General features: G+C 47.9%; 1 protein-coding gene and 1 pseudogene across 1 annotated transcript; both read left to right on the top strand.

Moving 5' to 3' along the window:
• The first annotated feature begins 3,305 nt into the window (after positions 1 to 3,305).
• On the top strand, positions 3,306 to 7,225 carry LOC148162370 (nuclear pore-associated protein 1-like; annotated as a pseudogene).
• A 10,807-nt stretch (positions 7,226 to 18,032) lies between these two features.
• Positions 18,033 to 21,485, top strand: LOC148162369 (nuclear pore-associated protein 1-like). Its single transcript, XM_088019087.1, has one exon. The coding sequence runs from the start codon at positions 18,033 to 18,035 to the stop codon at positions 21,483 to 21,485; it is 3,453 nt and encodes a 1,150-aa protein (XP_087875213.1).
• The last annotated feature ends 1,585 nt before the right edge of the window (positions 21,486 to 23,070 follow it).

Below are 23,070 nucleotides of genomic sequence, written 5' to 3'. Positions count from 1 at the left end.
GCTGGTAGTAGGTCCCAGACAAAACGGGAAGGAGGAATACATGAGTAAATTACTTGCTGAAAATATTATAAACTTATACAGCTGTCAAGGAACATTTGTGTTTTTACCCCTAACCTTCAAAAACAATTTAATTTCCATTGATCTAATGAAAAATACACTGTATTTTAAAACAGTAAACCAGAAGGCATTTTCTCACATAAGCAATGTCATAACTTTCAAAGTGAAATAGCAAAAAATAAAAAATAAAAAACATTTTTATAAACTTTAAACTTTACAAAGAATTTTCATGTTCATTATCTCATTTAATCCTCAAATCAACTCCATGAGACAGGTATTACTTTCCCATCAGAAATTACTGCATCCTAAATCTTTAGTGATTTCTCAAGAAAAGTTGAAATCTTGAATGTTACATCTGTGAACGGTCAGGTTCGGTTTTTTTTTTTTTCCTATGGGAATATTGGATGCTAAAATCAACAGGTATTTTCAGTTCTAGATGGCAGACTAGAAAAACGTATTTACTTTCTGTTCCCTTTGAAATCATCTTTAATCAAAGTGTAGAAATACCAAAATGAATACCAATCAAAGCCAAGAGATTGTGGAAGTCATCAACCACAGAAAGATGTTGATACATTTCTAGAAGGCAAAAAGTGAAATGTAGGAGTGATGAATAGAATGATCAAGAAAAGACCACTCTGAGAAGGGGCTGCACAAAGCCAGTTTACTTCTGCTGGGCCTTGATTATAGTAAAGAGAAGAGAGAAGAGGAGCTGAAAACGAGGAGACAAAAGTTCTTTTAGGGAATAAAAGCTCATTTAATGAGCTCCATGGATCATTCGGTCTGCCCTCCATATTACTGTGTATGAATTACAACAGATTGCTGGCGAGCAAGACAAGGCCACGGGGAATGAGTGGTCAACCACAGGTTGTTAGCTATAGTTCACCGTCACTACTACAAATTCCATCCAAGGCTGCCCACCCATGGCTTCATTTGCCATAACTGGAGATGACCGCTTTATAAATTGTCAAATGAGAAGTAATCTTCCTGGCATCTATAAATTGCTGTTACTATTAAAATATTTTTATTAATGATTAATCATTTAAAAACATTACCTTGACAAATTCTGTCTCCACATGTTTGCTTCTGCCAAGCCGTATTATCTCAGAATGACCACTTGCCATCTAAATTATTTTGCCTTACAAGGACAAGTAAGAGAATGGTCGATATTTCAAAAAAGCACCTTGTCCCTATTCCCATTTGACAAGAAAAATAAAGAGGTAGATTTTTCTGGGATATCCTTGTCCAAATTTCCTTTTATTGTCCTGAAGTCCTAATACTCATCATATGTTTAATTCTTCCTTCTTGGGGGGAAAACAAAAAAGGAAGAATATGACTGTAATTTATGGTTTTCAAATATGTCTGACGTGACCACCTTTTTCAGAGTTTCTATAAGAAATCTTTGCCCAAAATTTGTACAAACTTGCTATTTTTGTTCAAACAAACAAAATCAAGAAATTGTTCCTTACTGAACTCTTCTCAAATGATATCAAGGAATTATGGATAAATGTCATAGCTGTAGATCATTTCTGCTCCTAGAGAGGTAGAAAGGGCTTATAATATTTCTCCTTTTTTTCAAACAGAATGTGGGTCTGAGTGAGACCTTCTGTGTCCTGCCAACCTCAAAGTTTGATGGGGATGGAAGTCCAAATTTGCTCTAACATACTGTAAAAGGAATCTCACCAACAGAGCTCTAAAACTAATTTTGTAACAAATGAATCAAGTCCAATGCTATTTTAAATATAACAAATAAATATATGTAAAGCTTTATAATGTGTATATATTTTTTTACTGATCGTATGATTCTTGGTTCTGAAACGTCTGCATGTCATGTTTCTAAAGTCCTACATCAGCCCCATGAGAGAGAAAACACTTCAGTAAAGTAAGCCAAAGGGGCGCCTGGGTGGCTCAGGCAGGTCATAATCCCAGGGTCCTGGGATCGAGCCCCACATCGGGTGCCCTGCTCAGCGCGAGGCCGCTTCTCCCTCTGCCTTCCGTTCCCCCTGCTTGTGCTCTCTCTCTAACAAGTAAATAAATAAAGTCTTCCCCCCCCCCAAAAAAAAACAAACAGCAACGAAGTAAGCCAAAGAAACAAGATTCAAACCAGGTAAAGCCACCCACGTGCAGGACAGGGTTTTTAAAATCTTTATCATGCTGAAGCTTCCGGCTCCTAGACCATCATATGTGTCACCCTTGCCAAACAGCCAAGAGTCTGTCTCCTCTCTCGGGCATAAGAATTTCTAGAATCACATTTAGGTGCCAACAGTGTGAGGTGAAGGGTGAACCTGGCTGGCATTCTCACAGTGACAAAATTATGTCGATCTTCCTTTAATCCATTACATTGCTCCACTATTAACTTGCAATGAATGACGTATTTGCTTTCTAGACATGAATGAAATGCCTTACTAGACATATTCCTAGAAGGCCAGAGAAACCAGCTCCTAATCCATATGGAATAATCCACTGGTGCATTCCTTTCAGGTAGATCACAATTTATCTATATACTTATATATTTACCTAAAATCTTCACATATAATCTTACATATTTGGATCCTTCAAAGCAGCCCAAAGACCAAAGCGGGGCTGCAAGGCTGAATTACGACTGTAGCATAGTGCTATGCTGACAACTGGTGGCCCATGACCTCCGTCTTCTGGGATCAGAAGCCAGTGTGCTCCCTGATCGATTTGAACAAAAGAAGACTTCATATTTGGCAGCGCCTGTGCTCATTATACGTACAGCACCGTGCTAAGTACCCCAAGAACTATGAAAAATAAAACTTAAAAAAAAAATGGTAAAACACACTCCTGAGTAAGAGCTCTGGGATCACTCGAGCTCGGATCGAATCCCGGCTAAGGCATTACCGTCTTTGTGAGCCCAGAAGCGGTCTACACGATACATGCAGTTTTGCCAAATTCCTAAAAAAGAAAGAAAGAACTTGCCTGCCACAAAGGGAGGTCACGGGATGCAGCATCTAGTCGGGTCAGGGTTCAGAGTCGGCTCTGAAACCTCCGCCGCCCGGCAGGTGCCTCTGGTGGCCTGGCTCCCAGGCCTCACGGGGAAGCAGGGCAGTTCCCTCAGGCATAGGGCCATCCCCTCGCAGCGCTGGGAGGCTCCCATGCTTGGCTTGTTTGGCTTGCTCGAGGGAAGGGCTGGCGACACACACCCAGGGGCTGAAGGGCCCGGTGGGAGGAGGGGCACCGCAGTCCCACACCGTCCCACACAGTCCCACGCAGTACGCACTGTGGTGCCCATGTCGGTGCTACCAACTCCCAATGGCAGCAGGAAGTCTCAAGGCTGGAGGCTAGTGGGCGGGGCTCCGGGGCCTCGCCCTTTGCCCTCTGAGGTGTTCACTTCCCGCGCTGGGCATGCGCCGCCCTTCTCTGTAAATTCTTCAGGGACCGCGTCACAAGCGCCAGGCTGCGTTGCCCAGTGCTTGCTTGACCTCGAGAGGAGTAACAAACTCCGGAGGCTCTCTCCGGGTTTTACACTCCGATCTCGCGATCGTTCAGCGCACAACTTGCACATGGGCAACTTGCTGTGTAAGTTTCGTCCCCCGCCCAGGCGCCGTCTCCTGCCAGGCCTTTTTCGCCCGCGGGCCACTCATGCCTGCGCCGGTGCCCATCCTGGCCGGGACCACCCTGCTGTTCCTGCACTTGCCCCCTGCCCTGGGTGCGGGCCATGCCAGCGGCATCGTGCGGCTTTAACAGCGAGCTTTCACGTGGAGCCAAAGAGGCGGTATCCGATCCCTCAGGCCGTGTGTTCCCCTCTGGGCCTCCTCCCCTTAGTGAACTGGAGGGACCCTCCGAAACAACCTGTGCTGTCCGTCCATAATTCCAGGATGTTCAGACCCTCGAGAACTGTGAGGATCCCTCCTCCAGGGCGCAAATGGACTCTCCTGCGTTCGCTACCTGAGCCCGTAGTCGAGGCTGTGAAGCCGGTACCATCCAATCACCAACCCACTCCGAGCTCAAAGGGGATGGAGGAGAAGGTCCAAGCAGTGCCCAGAGAAGGGTTGGAGGATTCTGTAGAGAGCAGCGGACAGGATGATGGGAACAGGGCCCCCCAGGGCAGTGGGGATACACCGTTGACATCCAGGTCCCTGGAGACCGGTGGAGTGCTCAGTTCCCACCAGTGCAGCCCTGCACCTGTGGAGCAGTCTCCCAATCCCCCGGGAGACAGCTTGGGGGAGAACGCTCAGATATCTCTGGTGAGCTCCCCCTCTGAGGGCCCTGTTGTCACCTCCTCACATGGCCCTGCTGGCGATGTTGTTCCTCTTCCGAAGCCAGATACAGATGCGATAAGGCTCTCCGACCCAAGCCCAAGCTGCCCCTTGCTGCAGGAGAGATTAACAAAGGAAGTGGGGGCTGAAAACCATCGGCCTATCCAGAGCATACCACACTTACCAGGGAAGGAGACAGAGGGTGATAAGCCTTCAGGCATCTCCTCCAAGTACTCTTTTCCACCAGTATCTGCCACCAGTAGGCCCTGCAAAAGGAAAATATCCATGCCGCTTTTTGTGCCTCTGCCATCACCATTACCACTGCAGTGGGGTAGAGGCGAGTTGCCCCCACCTCCTAAGCTTCCTTGCATAGTTATTGACAAAAACCTGGGCACCCTGAAGAAGACCAAGGGTCAGAGGAATAAGATCTTGGGGGATGGAACAGAGACCCTGGCAGACTGCTGGGCCACTCAACCTGCCCCTTCCTCTTCCCTACTTGCCTCGGAGACTGCAGACTCCCTGCCCCCGGCCACTCACGCTTTCCAAGTCCCCGTTCCTACTACTGACTTGGCTGACCTATCTGCCAGGCCCCCAATCCCATCTGTCCCTCCATCTTCCCCAACAGGAAATACCGATTCTCTTCCTCCTCTTAGTTCCAGTCCCACTGGGAAAATTCCACTTAAGAATGGACACCCTCTTCATCCAGTCACCGCTGTAACACCTATTTCGCACCACTCCACACCTCCTAAGACCTCAACCTTCTCATTACAGCCGCCCTCCTCCAAAGGAGAATCCCCGACCCCTATGTGTGTAGATTCTCCCCCTCTTTCCCTACCCACCCCTCTTCCAGTCCCTTCCCCAGAGAGCCCTGTTTTTGTGGCTCAGGCTATCACTTCTAAGGCGGTTCCATCTGCCATCATAGCCACGTCATCTGCAAATTTGACGTCTGATGGTACTTCAAATTCGGATGTCACTGACATGGACACTACTCCTCCTTCTCATGCTGTCATGTTCAGATCTCCCCCAGGCCCCGGGGTGAGCTCTCCTTTATTATCCCAGGGCCACTGCAGTAGCAATCAGACACAGACTGCAAAGGTTCCAGTCTCCACCGGCCCATCAACATCGGTGGCCGCCTGCCCCACCCAAGTTCTTAATCAACCCGTCAGCCTCAACATCACCTCTCAGCCCACACAGGGGACCCTGGCGGGGCAACAGCAGACAGGGTTGGTACTTTCCACCACTGGCTTACCCCTCATGAATTCTGGAATCACCGCCACGGCAGTAGGCAGCACCTCTGCAAACTGCAACCCTCACTCTGACCCTGATGCTATGGATACCACACCTCCTTCACAGGCCGTTATCTTTCACTCTCCCCCTCAGTCCGGGGCAAGCCACTTCCCATTCTACAGTGCACTTCCTGGTTCTGACAACACACCGCCCAGTAGCAGCACTGCCGTGGCCCATAACTCTACCCAATTACCTGCACAGTCAGCCATCACACAGACCTCGGTTTCTAACTACTCTGCCCCAGGAATCACCTCTCAGCCCGCATTTGGGAACCAGAATGGGCAGCAGGCTGGCAGTTCCTACCTGTTGGGAAACCCAGGAGCCCCGACACAAGCCATAGGCCCAACCGCTCCCGTAGCCCAGCTACCCAAAGACAGCAGAATGCAATCAGGTCTTGCAGGCTCTGCATTTGGCACTACTGTCAACTACCAGACGGCCTTTGGTGACAAGACAGGTGTTCTCCCTATTGGTGTATCTACCACTACTGGCTCTGCAGTTGCCACTGGGATGCCCAGTGCTGGGCTCAGTAGCTCCCCGCTTACACCAACTACTCCGGGCCCACCTGTGTTTACGGGAACTGCAGCCCCCACGGGCGGTGGGAGCTTTGGATTTGGTGTGTCCGTCCCAGGTCCCGCTCACTCACAGGCATCTGGAGCACTCAACTATGGGGCAGGACTGAACGGGGCACCCAGCACCACTTCCGCTCCTCTTTTTGGTCCCTCTCAATACAACATGGCTGCAGCTGTAGGAGGGGCAAGTACTGTCCCAGGATTTGGAAATATGGCCAGTTCCACTTTAAATCCAGGCACCTGGGGCCAGCCCATCCAAAACACGGGTGGTGCGCTACTGGGAAAAGGCAACAACGTTCCCACCGTGGGAGCCTCTAGTGTGCTCACTACCCATAAGTGTACCCAGGGCTCATCCAAAAAAAGAAAATATGCTCCAGGCAGAAACGCCACCACCACCGAGGAGAGAAATGGGTCAAGAGGCGTGTCTGCTTTCCCCTTAAATCGGAGCGCCAAGGGCCGACCCGCCCACAACACGGGTGGTGCCGTAGTGCGAAAGGACAGCCCTGCTCCCACCGTGGGAGGCTCTAGTGTGCCCACCACCCGTAAGTGCACCTGGGGCTCATCCAAACGAAGAAAACCTGCTCCAGGTGGGAGAGCCACCACCAAGGTGAAGAGAGATGTGTCAAGGGACACGCGTGTCTCCCCCTTACAGAACACCTGGGGCTCGCCTGGCCACACGACCTCTGTTGCAGTTGCAAGTACCAGCACCAACTATATGCTACAACCCACTTCTAGTTCTCACCTCCCTCCAAGCACCTTGGGCCCACCTGCCCAGCATACAGGTGGCGTGAAGGACGGGAACAACATCACTCCCAAGACCGGAAATCCTGGTATTCCTGCTTTACATCAGCGTAACAGTGGCCCACCTGATGCAAACACAGGTGGTACAGCTGGAAAAGATATCGTATCTATGATGGCAGGCCTCTGGGTCACCAGCTGCCATCAGAACACTCGGAGCCTACCTAGCACTAAGACAGGTGGTGCTATGGGGATCAGCACCACATCTACTACGACTGGAAACACGAATGGTCCCCCATGCACACAGACCACATGGAGCACCCCCAACCACAGCACTGATGGTTCAATGGGGGATAGCCCCATGGAATTTTAGAAATCTCCACTCGGAACACGTGGGCCTGCCCCTAGTCAGGGTACTCCTCTGACTTTGGAGGAGCCAGTAAAGTGTTTGGAGGCTCCTGGCCCACTGTTCCTATGCTCTGGGCATGGCACCTTCATAACCTGCCTAGGGCTTCATCGGAACCACCAACCAGGTTCTTTCTTTTGACACGAGTCTCAACGAATATGGAACACGTGTTCCTCTGCCAATTATATGTAACAGTAAATGGACTTTGCTGTACCAGAAAGGAGCTCGGCCCCTTTAAATGAAACTTAACCTGTTCTCTTTCTACCACAAGTCAGAAGGAGCCACGCTGCAGGGGTAGTGGGGTGTGTGTGTGTTGGCAGGCGAGGGGCACAGGAGCCCAGGTTAGCACTACACGAGATTCGAGAAGTTCCAGGGTTGGAGAATAGAAGCAAGCCGCATGTCTCATCAGCTGTGTGTCTGCCATCCCTGGCTTGATGTTAACTTGGCTGACCGAAGCTCCGGGCCAGTTTTCCCGAGTCGTGGAACTGGCAGGGTGCCACTGCCGTCTACAGATACTTCCTTTCCCACCTATTTGCCTCCTAGGACTCTTACCTTTCCCAGATTATCTATACATACTTCTATATCTATAAAACTTTGTTCTTCTTAATCTGCCTTTGCCCATGTGTCTTTTTGTCTCAACAGTGGAGAAGGAAGTAACCTATGTGAGTGGTGATGGGTTGAACCATCAACTATGGGGTTTGTTTTGTTTTGTTTTCGAAATTAACTATGCAAAATTTTCTGTATCTCAGTGACTGGGATGTGGAAGTAGCCACATATTATGCCTTCTAGTGCTGACTCCTGAAGTCTGCATTTTGAGTGTAAGGGATGACAATCCAGGAGGAAATGAGGTTCAAAGGAGGGAGAGATGAGGTGACTCACCCTCGCCTCTTCCCTCTGTGTTTCGCTCTCCTCTCCCCACCCCCACTATGACCTCCCTAGCAGTGGGATAACCCCTGATGTGTCAAAGGAAGTCACTCTTTATGATTTTAGTTTTTAAAAATCTTTAAATGTTTTCGTGTGTGCCTTCTTATTCAATTTAGACGTAGGCCAGTCATTCTTCCATGTTCCCACTTCACCCAGAGAGGACAGATTGGAGCCTGGAGGAACAAAGGGAGAAAGAGCGCTTGCCTGCTCTGTAATTGTTGTAAATTTCAGGTTACTGAGAATTTATCAGTGCTGTTTAAACGCAGGGGAAAAGATCCTCTTCAATAATCAACCCAGCTCGGATCTAAATCACTAAAGCATCAACTCACATACGTTACAAGCGTGCCCAGTTCTGCCTGACCCTACACTTTTCTGGAACGCCAAGAAACTTAATAAAGGCAAAATTCCTGACTCTGTGGAGTCTTCATTCTAGCTGGAGGGGAGAAAAATACAGACATGTAAGTTAGCTGGTAGGGTAGCCAGGTACAAGTGCTGTGGAGAATAAAGTAGCACCCGGAGCATCAAGATTGTAGGCAGAGAGCGGCACAGCTTTCAATTTGAACAGTGGACAGGGTAAGTCTCACTCAAAGTGGAATTTGAACAGGCTAGAGGGAGGTGAAAGAATCGAGTATCTGAGGGGAAAGCATTCCAGATAATGGGAATGATCACTGCAAAGACCCAGAGGAAGGGTCCCTGATACCCTCAAGGAGCAGTTATAAACTAATGTGGCCGGCATACGGTCAGCAGAGGGAGGGAAGAGAGGAGGACAGAGAAGATGAGGGGTGAATTCTCGGCACTATTTATTGCTTGTGCATTGACAAACGGTAGACCCAACCTTCAAGTGTCTCAGTGAACTCAGTGCTTTTTTCCGTGGCCAATTTACCTTGCATGATTTTTGGAAGGTTCAAATACGGTAAGGAAGTAATTCACGAGCGATGTTGTTATTCTTCTATAAATAAGGATAGATGCACAGATGATAGGTAGGTAGGGAGATTGATAGACAGATACCCAGAGAGACAGATGGAGACAGGGTATATACATATAGATGCATGTTTAATGAGGTCCTTAGGCAAAAGTGCCTTAGGTGCCTTCACCAAGCAGTTCAAATAGGACATCCCAGTTTTTTTTTTATTTTATTTACTTTTGAGAGAGAGAGAGAATGACAGAGAGAGAGAATGAGAGGGGTGAGGGTCACAGGGAGAAGCCGACTTCCTGGTAAGCGGGGAGCCCGATGCGGGACTCGATCCCGGGACACCAGGATCATGACCCGAGCCGAAGGCAGTCGCCCAACCAACTGAGCCACCCAGGAGCCCAGGAGATCCCATTTTAACAGGAGCATAAAAATGCCTACTTTTATGAAGTAAACACGTGGAAAAATATGATAACTGAGCTTAAAAATGCACAGCACTGAGCCTAGTGCAACATTTAGGAGATTAGCCCTGTAAAAACAAAGAACACCAGCACACAGAGGCTGCTGGACCCCTCCAGGCACCCTGCTGCCTGATTCATTTACTCTAAGTTGTTTATTACAGTTCCAGAGGATCAAAGCTCCTCCTCCCTGGCTGCAAAGAATCGCCTGCCCTTTGTAGTCAGAACTGCCTCTAAGAAGCAGGTTGAAATCCAGTTTGCTTCTAATAGTCCTGCACCCTCCCTCAACTGTGCCTGCTAATGTTACCAGGGACAACTTTTAAAAATTCATGCCTCTTGACTTTTTTTTTTTTTAAAGCCTTCAGGCTAAAAGTTATATCCTGATAAGGCAAACATTTAACAAATCTGGGATAGGGATAAAAATGATTTTGAATTTCATGTTTTGATGCCCTGACACAGTAGAAGCAATTTCTTAAATAGACATTTTCTCTTATTTTTAGAAATTAATACATAAGCATAAGGGCAACTTGAATGATACTGAAATGCAACCCTTCTCCCTCAAGCTCCCCTCTCCATAGATTTTTCCTACTTTGATGTCACCCCCATAATTCTAAACGTTGTGCCTAACCTGCTGCATCACGTCATACACATTTTAGACGATGCTTTTACCACTCTCACATGATGGAAGAAGATAAACTCCACTCCCACTGTTTTCCCTCCCTCTTCCTTTCCAAAATGTCCTGTTCAATTAATTTTGCTGCTTCCCTTTTGTAAGTAACTTCATGTAATTTTGCTGGCTTCATTGGTGACGGAAGTGACAGCATAGGGCTAAAACCACCGGTTCCGGTGATGGGCCAGTTCAATTAGAATCACTTCCTACCTATGGGGTTGCTTGCAATAACGCAAATAATAATGCATTTGCAACCTTTAGGGTCTAAGACACAGGAGAGCTCAAGAAAGAGTAGCTATTATTTATTCCTTACATCATTAACTTTCACCCTAATCTCATGATTTTCTCTACGCATGAGACTGTGCCCCATAACGGCTCTGACTTGCCCTTTCCCCTTGTACAAACTTACCTTTTTTTTTAAATATTTTATTTATTGATTGATTTGACAGAGAGAGAGAGAGAGACAGCGAGACAGGGAACACAAGCAGGGGGAGTGGGAGAGGGAGAAGCAGGCTTCCCCTGAGCAGGGAGCCCGATGCGGGGTTCAATCCCAGGACCCTGGGATCATGACCTGAGCCGAAGGCAGACGCTTAACGACTGAGCCACCCAGGCACCCTGTACAACTCACTTTCTGTCATTTACATGTTTGCTTTTGTTGGTGCTGGTAGCATTTACATTTTGCCGTACAACTGTAGCAAAGCGTTCTGTGTTTTACCCACAGCTTGGCTCTAAGGGTTGAAAAGCAATAAACTGTATTGACTAAGTATTGCTTAGTCCTGGGGAAAATAGTGTGCTGGGATTGTATTTTCTACTCCGTCATTATGGTGCTCCTACTTGTCTTTGGCATCCATTGTTTAAAATCATGCTATATACATATTTTTAAGATTTTATTTATTTACTTGACAGAGAGAGAAAGAGAGAACGCACAAGCAGGGGGTGGGCAGGCAGAGGGCGAGGGAGAAGCAGGCTCCCACTGAGCAGGGAGCCCGATGAGGGGCTCGATCCCAGGACTCCGGGATCATGACCTGAGCTGAAGGCAGACGCTTAACCGACTGAGCCACCCAGGCACCCCTTAGAAGCATGCTGTATTTCAGTTTGCTTTATACTTCAGCTATTATTTTCTCATATATTTTTAATTGTTTTTCCTAAAATATGCTCATTTTGGAGACCTAGAAACCACCTGGGTGTGATGGGCCCGCGCAGGCCCTTCCTGACCCAGTCACTGCTACGATCCCAGAGTGATGTGATGTAACCAGGCTTTCCGGCAGCACTCCATACTTCATCTGAGACGGAGCAGGAAATGTTCTTTTTTTCTAAAAAAAAATTTTATTTATTTATTTGACAGGGAGACAGCAAGAGAGGGAACAGAAGCGGGGCGGGCGGGGGGGAGTGGAGAGGGAGAAGCATGCTTCCCGCGGAGCAGGGAGCCTGATGCGGGGCTCGATCCCATCAGGACCCGAGCCGAAGGCAGATAACCGACTGAGCCAGGTAGGCGCCCCTGGAAATGTTCTTTTCAGCAGTCCCAAGACAGAGTGTTGTCCTCAGATACCCCTTCCGAATAGGAAAACTGAGGCTGGCAGAATCAAACAGGTGCAAGAATTAGAGCCATGACATGGATCTCCTGATTTTGTCTGAGGTTACAGGTGTGAGGAGGGCAACCGAACAAAACCAGACAAACCATGCCCGAAAAATGGTCTCTGATGTAAACAGAGCCTTTGTGTTAAATCCATGCTAAGCTTGACATCAGAGACTTAGAAGTAGATTTTCATAACATGGAGGACAAATGAAAGTTTATGGGTAAAGAGAGGGGGTGGGAGGCTTTGAGATAAAGGGTTTAAAAGAGAAGTTCAGTTCCTAGTTTTCCATTGGACTAATCCAGGCTGTCATATGGAAATTGGGGAACACAGGCTGTCGTGAAATACCTAAGTTAGCCACATGGACAATCACTCAAAATTATTTTTCTGGTTAGGAATACCTTTCTGTTTCCCTTGAAAAGAATTTCATTGATTTCACCAAATATGTATCTGAAAGTGATGACAGAAAGTTGAGAAAGTTATGTGCCTGGAATTTGCAATTATCATTGTTAACACACACATTTGTATTGCTGACACTGTGACAAGTACTATTCTAAGGACTTAGTGAGATTAACTCACTGAATCCTCATAAAAGTAACCCCAAGGTAGGTATTACTCATAATATCCCCTTTTGGGGGGAAAACTTTTGGGCGGAAATGAGAGAGGTTAAATAGCTTGTCCAATGTCACACAACTGGTAGGTAGCAAAACCTGGGATTTAAAACCTGACCATCTAGGCTTTTATCACTTGGCTGCGTTACCTTCTTATAAGCTGTGTTTAGGAAGAGGACTAAGTTGACAAGAATGAACTCAAAGCAGAAGAGAGAAATGAGGAAATGAATGACAGCAGGAACTGGGGAGGAGTTAAGTTCAGAAATGGCTGGTAATAAGACCTAGAAATAAGAAGATTCCGGTTGGATGTTAATTTCAGGCAGTCCCTGAATCCATTGAGAAATGCCTTTGTTTTCTTGAAAGTTCAGAAAGACTGGCTGAATGAAAAGTAATGAAAAAAAGTAGAAAGGAAAATAATGTGACTTAAGTAAGGAAAAGGAATCTTTCCCCTCTAAGCATTAGGAGAAGAGGGAGTTTGTGGGGGAGGAGGGAGATCTTCCTAACAAGGGTGTCCAGGCATTTTTACCAGGGTGAACATGGAGAAAAATGGTGACCATTGTACTGGTTTCGATGATCCCGCAAAACCAAAGCCTCAGTTTCCAAGAGTGACATACATTTACAGCAGCCCCACTGTGCATTAGACGCATTGCTAAGTGTATTTCCAGTCACACATCGTATCTGGAGTTAAGAGTTCCTTTGAGCGATGAGTTCCCTACGGTTGCTGTAACAAATCACCACAAACTTGGTGGCTTAAAACACATTTATCCTCCCACGGTTCTGGAAGTCAGGTGTCTGACAACATTTTCACTAGGCTGAAACCAGGAGTTCACAGGGCTGTGCTCCCTCTGCAAGCTCTAAGGGAGAATCCAGTCCTTGCCTTTTCTAGCTTCTGGTGGCTGCCAGAATTTCTTGGCTTTTGGCCACATCAATCTGATCCCTGCTTCATGGACACACTATCTTTGTAGTAAAGTCTTCTTCTCCCTTTCTCTTAGAACAACACTTGGGATCACGTTCAGGGTCCATCAGATAATCCAAAAGACTCTCTCGCTCTTAAGATCCTTAACAATCCCATCTGTCAAATCCCTTTTGCCATTTAAGGGGACATTCTCGGGCTTGGGGGATTAGGACAAGGACACTTTGGAGCAAGCGTATTATTCAGCCTTTCTTAAGGGAGATACTATTATTTTTCTAAGATGCAGGAAAAAAAGAAGGTTAGGTAAGTAATTTGTCCCAAGACCTTACCATGCTTCCGAGTGGCGACTGAAATCCTGGCATGCTGACGTTAGGACACATTCAACCGCTGTTAACCTGTGTTCTTAACCACGGTGTGTGTAGGCCTGGTTAAGAGTCACACGTTTCAGGGCGCCTGGGTGGCTCAGTTGGTTAAGCATCTGCCTTTGGCTCAGGTCTTGATTCCAGGGTCCTGGGATCGAGCCCTGAATCCGGCTCCCTGCTCAGCGGGGAGTCTGCTTCTCCCTCTCCCTCTGCCTTTCCCCTGCTTGTGCTCTTTCTCACTCTCTCAAATAAATAAATAAATAAATAAAATATTAAAAAAAAAAAAAGAAGAAGTGAATTACTCAAAGAGATGTACCTTCTACTCAGTGAAGAAGTAGAGCAGGGATTAGTGAGTAACGGTCCACAGGTCAAATCGGGTTCTCAGCCTGTTTTTGTATGATCTATGAGATAATAACGGTTCTTACATTTTGAAAGGCTGCTGAGGAAGGAGAAGAAGAGGCTACAGAAACTGTACATGGCCCACAAAGCCTAAAATATTTAAAACTTGAAAAAAGTTTTCCAGTACCTGATACAAAGCTGGCTGGTAGTAGGTCCGCGACAAAACTGGAAGGAGGAATACATGAGTAAATTACTTGCTGAAAATATTATAAACTTATACAGGTGTCAAGGAACATCTGTGTTTTTACCCCTAACCTTCAAAAGCAATGTCATTTCCATTGATATAATGAAAATAGTCTCTTTCTGAAAGGAGTAAACCAGGGCGCCTGGGTGGCTCCGTTGGTTGGGCGACTGCCTTCAGCTCAGGTCATGATCCTGGAGTCCCGGGTTTGAGTCCCGCATCAGGCTCCCTGCTCAGCAGGGAGTCTGCTTCTCCCGCTGACCCTCTTCCCTCTCGTGCTATCTCTCATTCTCTCGCACTCAAATAAATAAGTAAAATCATTAAAAAAAAAAAAACAAACAGTAAACCAGAAGGCATTTTCTCACATAAGCAATGTCATAAACAACTTTCAAAGTGAAATAGCAAAAAATAAAAAATAAAAAACATTTTTATAAACTTTAAACTTTACAAAGAATTTTCATGTTCATTATCTCATTTAATCCTCAAATCAACTCCATGAGACAGGTATTACTTTCCCATCAGAAATTACTGCATCCTAAATCTTTAGTGATTTCTCAAGAAAAGTTGAAATCTTGAATGTTACATCTGTGAACGGTCAGGTTCGGTTTTGTTTTTTTTTTTCCTATGGGAATACTGGATGCTAAAATCAACAGGTATTTTCAGTTCTAGATGGCCGACTAGAAAAACGTATTTACTTTCTGTTCCCTTTGAAATCATCTTTAATCAAAGTGTAGAAATACCAAAATGAATACCAATCAAAGCCAAGAGATTGTGGAAGTCATCAACCACAGAAAGATCTTGATACATCTGTAGAAGGCAAAAAGTGAAATGTAGGAGTGATGAATAGAATGATCAAGAAAAGACCACTCTGAGAAGGGGCTGCACAAAGCCAGTTTACTTCTGCTGAGCCTTGATTATAGTAAAGAGAAGAGAGAAGAGGAGCTGAAAACGAGGAGACAAAAGTTCTTTTAGGGAATAAAAGTTCATTTAATGAGCTCCATGGATCATTCGGTCTGCCCTCCATATTACTGTGTATGAATTACAACAGATTGCTGGCGAGCAAGACAAGGCCACGGGGAATGAGTGGTCAACCACAGGTTGTTAGCTATAGTTCACCGTCACTACTACAAATTCCATCCAAGGCTGCCCACCCATGGCTTCATTTGCCATAACTGGAGATGACCGCTTTATAAATTGTCAAATGAGAAGTAATCTTCCTGGCATCTATAAATTGCTGTTACTATTAAAATATTTTTATTAATGATTAATCATTTAAAAACATTACCTTGACAAATTCTGTCTCCACATGTTTGCTTCTGCCAAGCCGTATTATCTCAGAATGACCACTTGCCATCTAAATTATTTTGCCTTACAAGGACAAGTAAGAGAATGGTCGATATTTCAAAAAAGCACCTTGTCCCTATTCCCATTTGACAAGAAAAATAAAGAGGTAGATTTTTCTGGGATATCCTTGTCCAAATTTCCTTTTATTGTCCTAAAGTCCTAATACTCATCATATGTTTAATTCTTCCTTCTTGGGGAAAAAAAAAAAAGGAAGAATATGACTGTAATTTATGGTTTTCAAATATGTCTGACGTGACCACCTTTTTCAGAGTTTCTATAAGAAATCTTTGCCCAAAATTTGTACAAACTTGCTATTTTTGTTCAAACAAACAAAATCAAGAAATTGTTCCTTACTGAACTCTTCTCAAATGATATCAAGGAATTATGGATAAATGTCATAGCTGTAGACCATTTCTGCCCCTAGAGAGGTTAGAAAGGGCTTATAATATTTCTCCTTTTTTTCAAACAGAATGTGGGTCTCAGTGAGACCTTGTGTGTCCTGCCAACCTCAAAGTTTGTTCGGGATGGAAGTCCAAATTTGCTCTAACATACTGTAAAAGGAATCTCACCAACAGAGCTCTAAAACTAACTTTGTAACAAATGAATCAAGTCCAATGCTATTTTAAATATAACAAATAAATATATGTAAAACTTTATAATGCGTATATATTTTTTTACTGATCGTATGATTCTTGGTTCTGAAACGTCTGCATGTCATGTTCCTAAAGTCCTACATCAGCCCCATGAGAGAGAAAACACTTCAGTAAAGTAAGCCAAAGGGGCGCCTGGGTGGCTCAGGCAGGTCATAATCCCAGGGTCCTGGGATCGAGCCCCACATCGGGTGCCCTGCTCAGCGCGAGGCCGCTTCTCCCTCTGCCTTCCGTTCCCCCTGCTTGTGCTCTCTCTCTAACAAGTAAATAAATAAAGTCTTCCCCCCCCCAAAAAAAAACAAACAGCAACGAAGTAAGCCAAAGAAACAAGATTCAAACCAGGTAAAGCCACCCACGTGCAGGACAGGGTTTTTAAAATCTTTACCATGCTGAAGCTTCCGGCTCCTAGACCATCATATGTGTCACCCTTGCCCAACAGCCAAGATTCTGTCTCCTCTCTCGGGCATAAGAATTTCTAGAATCACATTTAGGTGCCAACAGTGTGAGGTGAAGGGTGAACCTGGCTGGCATTCTCACAGTGACCAAATTATGTCGATCTTCCTTTAATCCATTACATTGCTCCACTATTAACTTGCAATGAATGACATATTTGCTTTCTAGACATGAATGAAATGCCTTACTAGACATATTCCTAGAAGGCCAGAGAAACCAGCTCCTAATCCATATGGAATAATCCACTGGTGCATTCCTTTCAGGTAGATCACAATTTATCTATATACTTATATATTTACCTAAAATCTTCACATATAATCTTACATATTTGGATCCTTCAAAGCAGCCCAAAGACCAAAGCGGGGCTGCAAGGCTGAATTACGACTGTAGCATAGTGCTATGCTGACAACTGGTGGCCCATGACCTCCGTCTTCTGGGATCAGAAGCCAGTGTGCTCCCTGATCGATTTGAACAAAAGAAGACTTCACATTGGGCAGCGCCTGTGCTCATTATACGTACAACACTGTGCTAAGTACCCCAAGAACTATGAAAAATAAAACTTAAAAAAAAAATGGTAACACACACTCCTGAGTAAGAGCTCTGGGATCACTCGGGCTCGGTTCGAATCCCGGCTAAGGCATTACCGTCTTTGTGAGCCCAGAAGCGGTCTACATGATACATGCAGGTTTGCCAAATTCCTAAAAAAGAAAGAAAGAACTTGCCTGCCACAAAGGGAGGTCACGGGATGCAGCATCTAGTCGGGTCAGGGTTCGGAGTCGGCTCTGAAACCTCCGGCGCCCGGCAGGTGCCTCTGGTGGCCTGGCTCCCAGGCCTCACGCGGAAGCAGGGCAGTTCCCTCAGGCATAGGGCCATCCCCTCGCAGCGCTGGGAGGCTCCCATGCTTGGCTTGTTTGGCTTGCTCCAGGGAAGGGCTGGCGACACACACCCAGGCGCTGAAGGCCCCGGCGGGGGGGGTGGGGTGGGGGGGGGCACCGCAGTCCCACACCGTCCCACGCAGTACGCGCCGTGGTGCCCATGTCAGTGCTAACCAACTCCCAATGGCAGCAGGAAGTCTCAAGGCTGGAGGCTAGTGGGCGGGGCTCCGGGGCCTCGCCCTTTGCCCTCTGATGTGTTCACTTCCCCGCGCTGGGCATGCCCCGCCCTTCTCTGTAACGTGTTCAGGGACCTGTCACAAGTGCCAGGCTGCGTTGCCCAGTGCTTGCTTGACCTCGAGAGGAGTAACAAGCTCCGGAGGCTCTCTCCGGGTTTTACACTCCGATCTCGCGATCCTTCAGCGCACAACTTGCACATGGGCAACTTGCTATGTAAGTTTCGTCCCCCGCCCAGGCGCCGTCTTCTGCCAGGCCTTTTTCGCCCGCGGGCTACTCATGCCTGCGCCGCTGCCCATCCTGGCCGGGACCACCCTGCTGTTCCTGCACTTGCCCCCTGCCCTGGGCGCAGGCCATGCCAGCGGCATCCTGTGGCTTTAACAGCGAGCTTTCACGTGGAGCCAAAGAGGCGGTATCCGATCCCTCAGGCCCTGTGTTCCCCTCTGGGCCTCCTCCCCTTAGCGAACTGGAGGGACCCTCCGAAAAAACCTGTGCTGTCTGTCCGTAATTCCAGGATGTTCAGACCCTCGAGAACTGTGAGGATCCCTCCTCCAGGGCGCAAAATGACTGTCCTGCGTTCGCTACCTGAGCCCGTAGTCGAGGCTGTGAAGCCGGTACCATCCAATCACCAACCCCCTCCGAGCTCAAAGGGGGTGGAGGAGAAGGTCCAAGCAGTGCCCAGAGAAGGGATGGAGGATTCTGTAGAGAGCAGCGGACAGGATGATGGGAACAGGGCCCCCCAGGGCAGTGGGGATACACCGTTGACATCCAGGCCCCTGGAGACCGGTGGAGTGCTCAGTTCCCACCAGTGCAGCCCTGCACCTGTGGAGCAGTCTCCCAATCCCCCGGGAGACAGCTTGGGGGAGAACGCTCAGATATCTCTGGTGAGCTCCCCCTCTGAGGGCCCTGTTGTCACCTCCTCACATGGCCCTGCTGGCGATGTTGTTCCTCTTCCGAAGCCAGATACAGATGCGGTAAGGCTCTCCGACCCAAGCCCAAGCTGCCGCTTGCCGCAGGAGAGATTAACAAAGGAAGTGGGGGCTGAAAACCATCGGCCTATCCAGAGCATACCACACTTACCAGGGAAGGAGACAGAGGGTGATAAGCCTTCAGGCATCTCCTCCAAGTACTCTTTTCCACCAGTATCTGCCACCAGTAGGCCCTGCAAAAGGAAAATATCCATGCCGCTTTTTGTGCCTCTGCCATCACCATTACCACTGCAGTGGGGTAGAGGCGAGTTGCCCCCACCTCCTAAGCTTCCTTGCATAGTTATTGACAAAAACCTGGGCACCCTGAAGAAGACCAAGGGTCAGAGGAATAAGATCTTGGAGGATGGAACAGAGACCCTGGCAGACTGCTGGGCCACTCAACCTGCCCCTTCCTCTTCCCTACTTGCCTCGGAGACTGCAGACTCCCTGCCCCCGGCCACTCACGCTTTCCAAGTCCCCGTTCCTACTACTGACTTGGCTGACCTATCTGCCAGGCCCCCAATCCCATCTGTCCCTCCATCTTCCCCAACAGGAAATACCGATTCTCTTCCTCCTCTTAGTTCCAGTCCCACTGGGAAAATTCCACTTAAGAATGGACACCCTCTTCATCCAGTCACCGCTGTAACACCTATTTCGCACCACTCCACACCTCCTAAGACCTCAACCTTCTCATTACAGCCGCCCTCCTCCAAAGGAGAATCCCCGACCCCTATGTGTGTAGATTCTCCCCCTCTTTCCCTACCCACCCCTCTTCCAGTCCCTTCCCCAGTGAGCCCTGTTTTTGTGGCTCAGGCTATCACTTCTAAGGCGGTTCCATCTGCCATCACAGCCACGTCATCTGCAAATTTGACGTCTGATGGTACTTCAAATTCGGATGTCACTGACATGGACACTACTCCTCCTTCTCATGCTGTCATGTTCAGATCTCCCCCAGGCCCCGGGGTGAGCTCTCCTTTATTATCCCAGGGCCACTGCAGTAGCAATCAGACACAGACTGCAAAGGTTCCAGTCTCCACCGGCCCATCAACATCGGTGGCCGCCTGCCCCACCCAAGTTCTTAATCAACCCGTCAGCCTCAACATCACCTCTCAGCCCACACAGGGGACCCTGGCGGGGCAACAGCAGACAGGGTTGGTACTTTCCACCACTGGCTTACCCCTCATGAATTCTGGAATCACCGCCACGGCAGTAGGCAGCACCTCTGCAAACTGCAACCCTCACTCTGACCCTGATGCTATGGATACCACACCTCCTTCACAGGCCGTTATCTTTCACTCTCCCCCTCAGTCCGGGGCAAGTCACTTCCCATTCTACAGTGCACTTCCTGGTTCTGACAACACACCGCCCAGTAGCAGCACTGCCGTGGCCCATAACTCTACCCAATTACCTGCACAGTCAGCCATCACACAGACCTCGGTTTCTAACTACTCTGCCCCAGGAATCACCTCTCAGCCCGCATTTGGGAACCAGAATGGGCAGCAGGCTGGCAGTTCCTACCTGTTGGGAAACCCAGGAGCCCCGACACAAGCCATAGGCCCAACCGCTCCCGTAGCCCAGCTACCCAAAGACAGCAGAATGCAATCAGGTCTTGCAGGCTCTGCATTTGGCACTACTGTCAACTACCAGACGGCCTTTGGTGACAAGACAGGTGTTCTCCCTATTGGTGTATCTACCACTACTGGCTCTGCAGTTGCCACTGGGATGCCCAGTGCTGGGCTCAGTAGCTCCCCGCTTACACCAACTACTCCGGGCCCACCTGTGTTTACAGGAACTGCAGCCCCCACGGGCGGTGGGAGCTTTGGATTTGGTGTGTCCGTCCCAGGTCCCGCTCACTCACAGGCATCTGGAGCACTCAACTATGGGGCAGGACTGAACGGGGCACCCAGCACCACTTCCGCTCCTCTTTTTGGTCCCTCTCAATACAACATGGCTGCAGCTGTAGGAGGGGCAAGTACTGTCCCAGGATTTGGAAATATGGCCAGTTCCACTTTAAATCCAGGCACCTGGGGCCAGCCCATCCAAAACACGGGTGGTGCGCTACTGGGAAAAGGCAACAACGTTCCCACCGTGGGAGGCTCTAGTGTGCCCACCACCCGTAAGTGCACCTGGGGCTCATCCAAACGAAGAAAACCTGCTCCAGGTGGGAGAGCCACCACCAAGGTGAAGAGAGATGTGTCAAGGGACACGCGTGTCTCCCCCTTACAGAACACCTGGGGCTCGCCTGGCCACACGACCTCTGTTGCAGTTGCAAGTACCAGCACCAACTATATGCTACAACCCACTTCTAGTTCTCACCTCCCTCCAAGCACCTTGGGCCCACCTGCCCAGCATACAGGTGGCGTGAAGGACGGGAACAACATCACTCCCAAGACCGGAAATCCTGGTATTCCTGCTTTACATCAGCGTAACAGTGGCCCACCTGATGCAAACACAGGTGGTACAGCTGGAAAAGACACCGTATCTATGATGGCAGGCCTCTGGGTCACCAGCTGCCATCAGAACACTCGGAGCCTACCTAGCACTAAGACAGGTGGTGCTATGGGGATCAGCACCACATCTACTACGACTGGAAACACGAATGGTCCCCCATGCACACAGACCACATGGAGCACCCCCAACCACAGCACTGATGGTTCAATGGGGGATAGCCCCATGGAATTTTAGAAATCTCCACTCGGAACACGTGGGCCTGCCCCTAGTCAGGGTACTCCTCTGACTTTGGAGGAGCCAGTAAAGTGTTTGGAGGCTCCTGGCCCACTGTTCCTATGCTCTGGGCATGGCACCTTCATAACCTGCCTAGGGCTTCATCGGAACCACCAACCAGGTTCTTTCTTTTGACACGAGTCTCAACGAATATGGAACACGTGTTCCTCTGCCAATTATATGTAACAGTAAATGGACTTTGCTGTACCAGAAAGGGGCTCGGCCCCTTTAAATGAAACTTAACCTGTTCTCTTTCTACCACAAGTCAGAAGGAGCCACCCTGCAGGGGTAGTGGGGTGTGTGTGTGTTGGCAGGCGAGGGGCACAGGAGCCCAGGTTAGCACTACACGAGATTCGAGAAGTTCCAGGGTTGGAGAATAGAAGCAAGCCGCATGTCTCATCAGCTGTGTGTCTGCCATCCCTGGCTTGATGTTAACTTGGCTGACCGAAGCTCCGGGCCAGTTTTCCCGAGTCTTGGAACTGGCAGGGTGCCACTGCCGTCTACAGATACTTCCTTTCCCCCTACCTATTTGCCTCCTAGGACTCTTACCTTTCCCAGATTATCTATACATACTTCTATATCTATAAAACTTTGTTCTTCTTAATCTGCCTTTGCCCATGTGTCTTTTTGTCTCAACAGTGGAGAAGGAAGTAACCTATGTGAGTGGTGATGGGTTGAACCACCAACTATGGGGTTTGTTTTGTTTTGTTTTCGAAATTAACTATGCAAAATTTTCTGTATCTCAGTGACTGGGATGTGGAAGTAGCCACATATTATGCCTTCTAGTGCTGACTCCTGAAGTCTGCATTTTGAGTGTAAGGGATGACAATCCAGGAGGAAATGAGGTTCAAAGGAGGGAGAGATGAGGTGACTCACCCTCGCCTCTTCCCTCTGTGTTTCGCTCTCCTCTCCCCACCCCCACTATGACCTCCCTAGCAGTGGGATAACCCCTGATGTGTCAAAGGAAGTCACTCTTTATGATTTTAGTTTTTAAAAATCTTTAAATGTTTTCGTGTGTGCCTTCTTATTCAATTTAGACGTAGGCCAGTCATTCTTCCATGTTCCCACTTCACCCAGAGAGGACAGATTGGAGCCTGGAGGAACAAAGGGAGAAAGAGCGCTTGCCTGCTCTGTAATTGTTGTAAATTTCAGTTTACTGAGAATTTATCAGTGCTGTTTAAACGCAGGGGAAAAGATCCTCTTCAATAATCAACCCAGCTCGGATCTAAATCACTAAAGCATCAACTCACATACGTTACAAGCGTGCCCAGTTCTGCCTGACCCTACACTTTTCTGGAACGCCAAGAAACTTAATAAAGGCAAAATTCCTGACTCTGTGGAGTCTTCATTCCAGCTGGAGGGGAGAAAAATACAGACATGTAAGTTAGCTGGTAGGGTAGCCAGGTACAAGTGCTGTGGAGAATAAAGTAGCACCCGGAGCATCAAGATTGTAGGCAGAGAGCGGCACAGCTTTCAATTTGAACAGTGGACAGGGTAAGTCTCACTCAAAGTGGAATTTGAACAGGCTAGAGGGAGGTGAAAGAAT

The sequence above is a fragment of the Eumetopias jubatus genome, unplaced genomic scaffold (assembly GCF_037043125.1).
Source record: "Eumetopias jubatus isolate StellerSeaLion01/CBP00866 unplaced genomic scaffold, mEumJub1_p1.0 scaffold_15, whole genome shotgun sequence".
Lineage (NCBI taxonomy): Eukaryota > Metazoa > Chordata > Mammalia > Carnivora > Otariidae > Eumetopias > Eumetopias jubatus.
The sequence above is the reverse complement of the archived record's forward strand: the minus strand, read 5'-3'. Positions and strand labels throughout refer to the sequence as shown.

Excerpts from the sequence above, each read along its gene's own strand:
- LOC148162369 (XM_088019087.1), top strand. The coding sequence starts at position 18,033 with ATGGGCAACTTGCTATGTAAGTTTCGTCCCCCGCCCAGGCGCCGTCTT.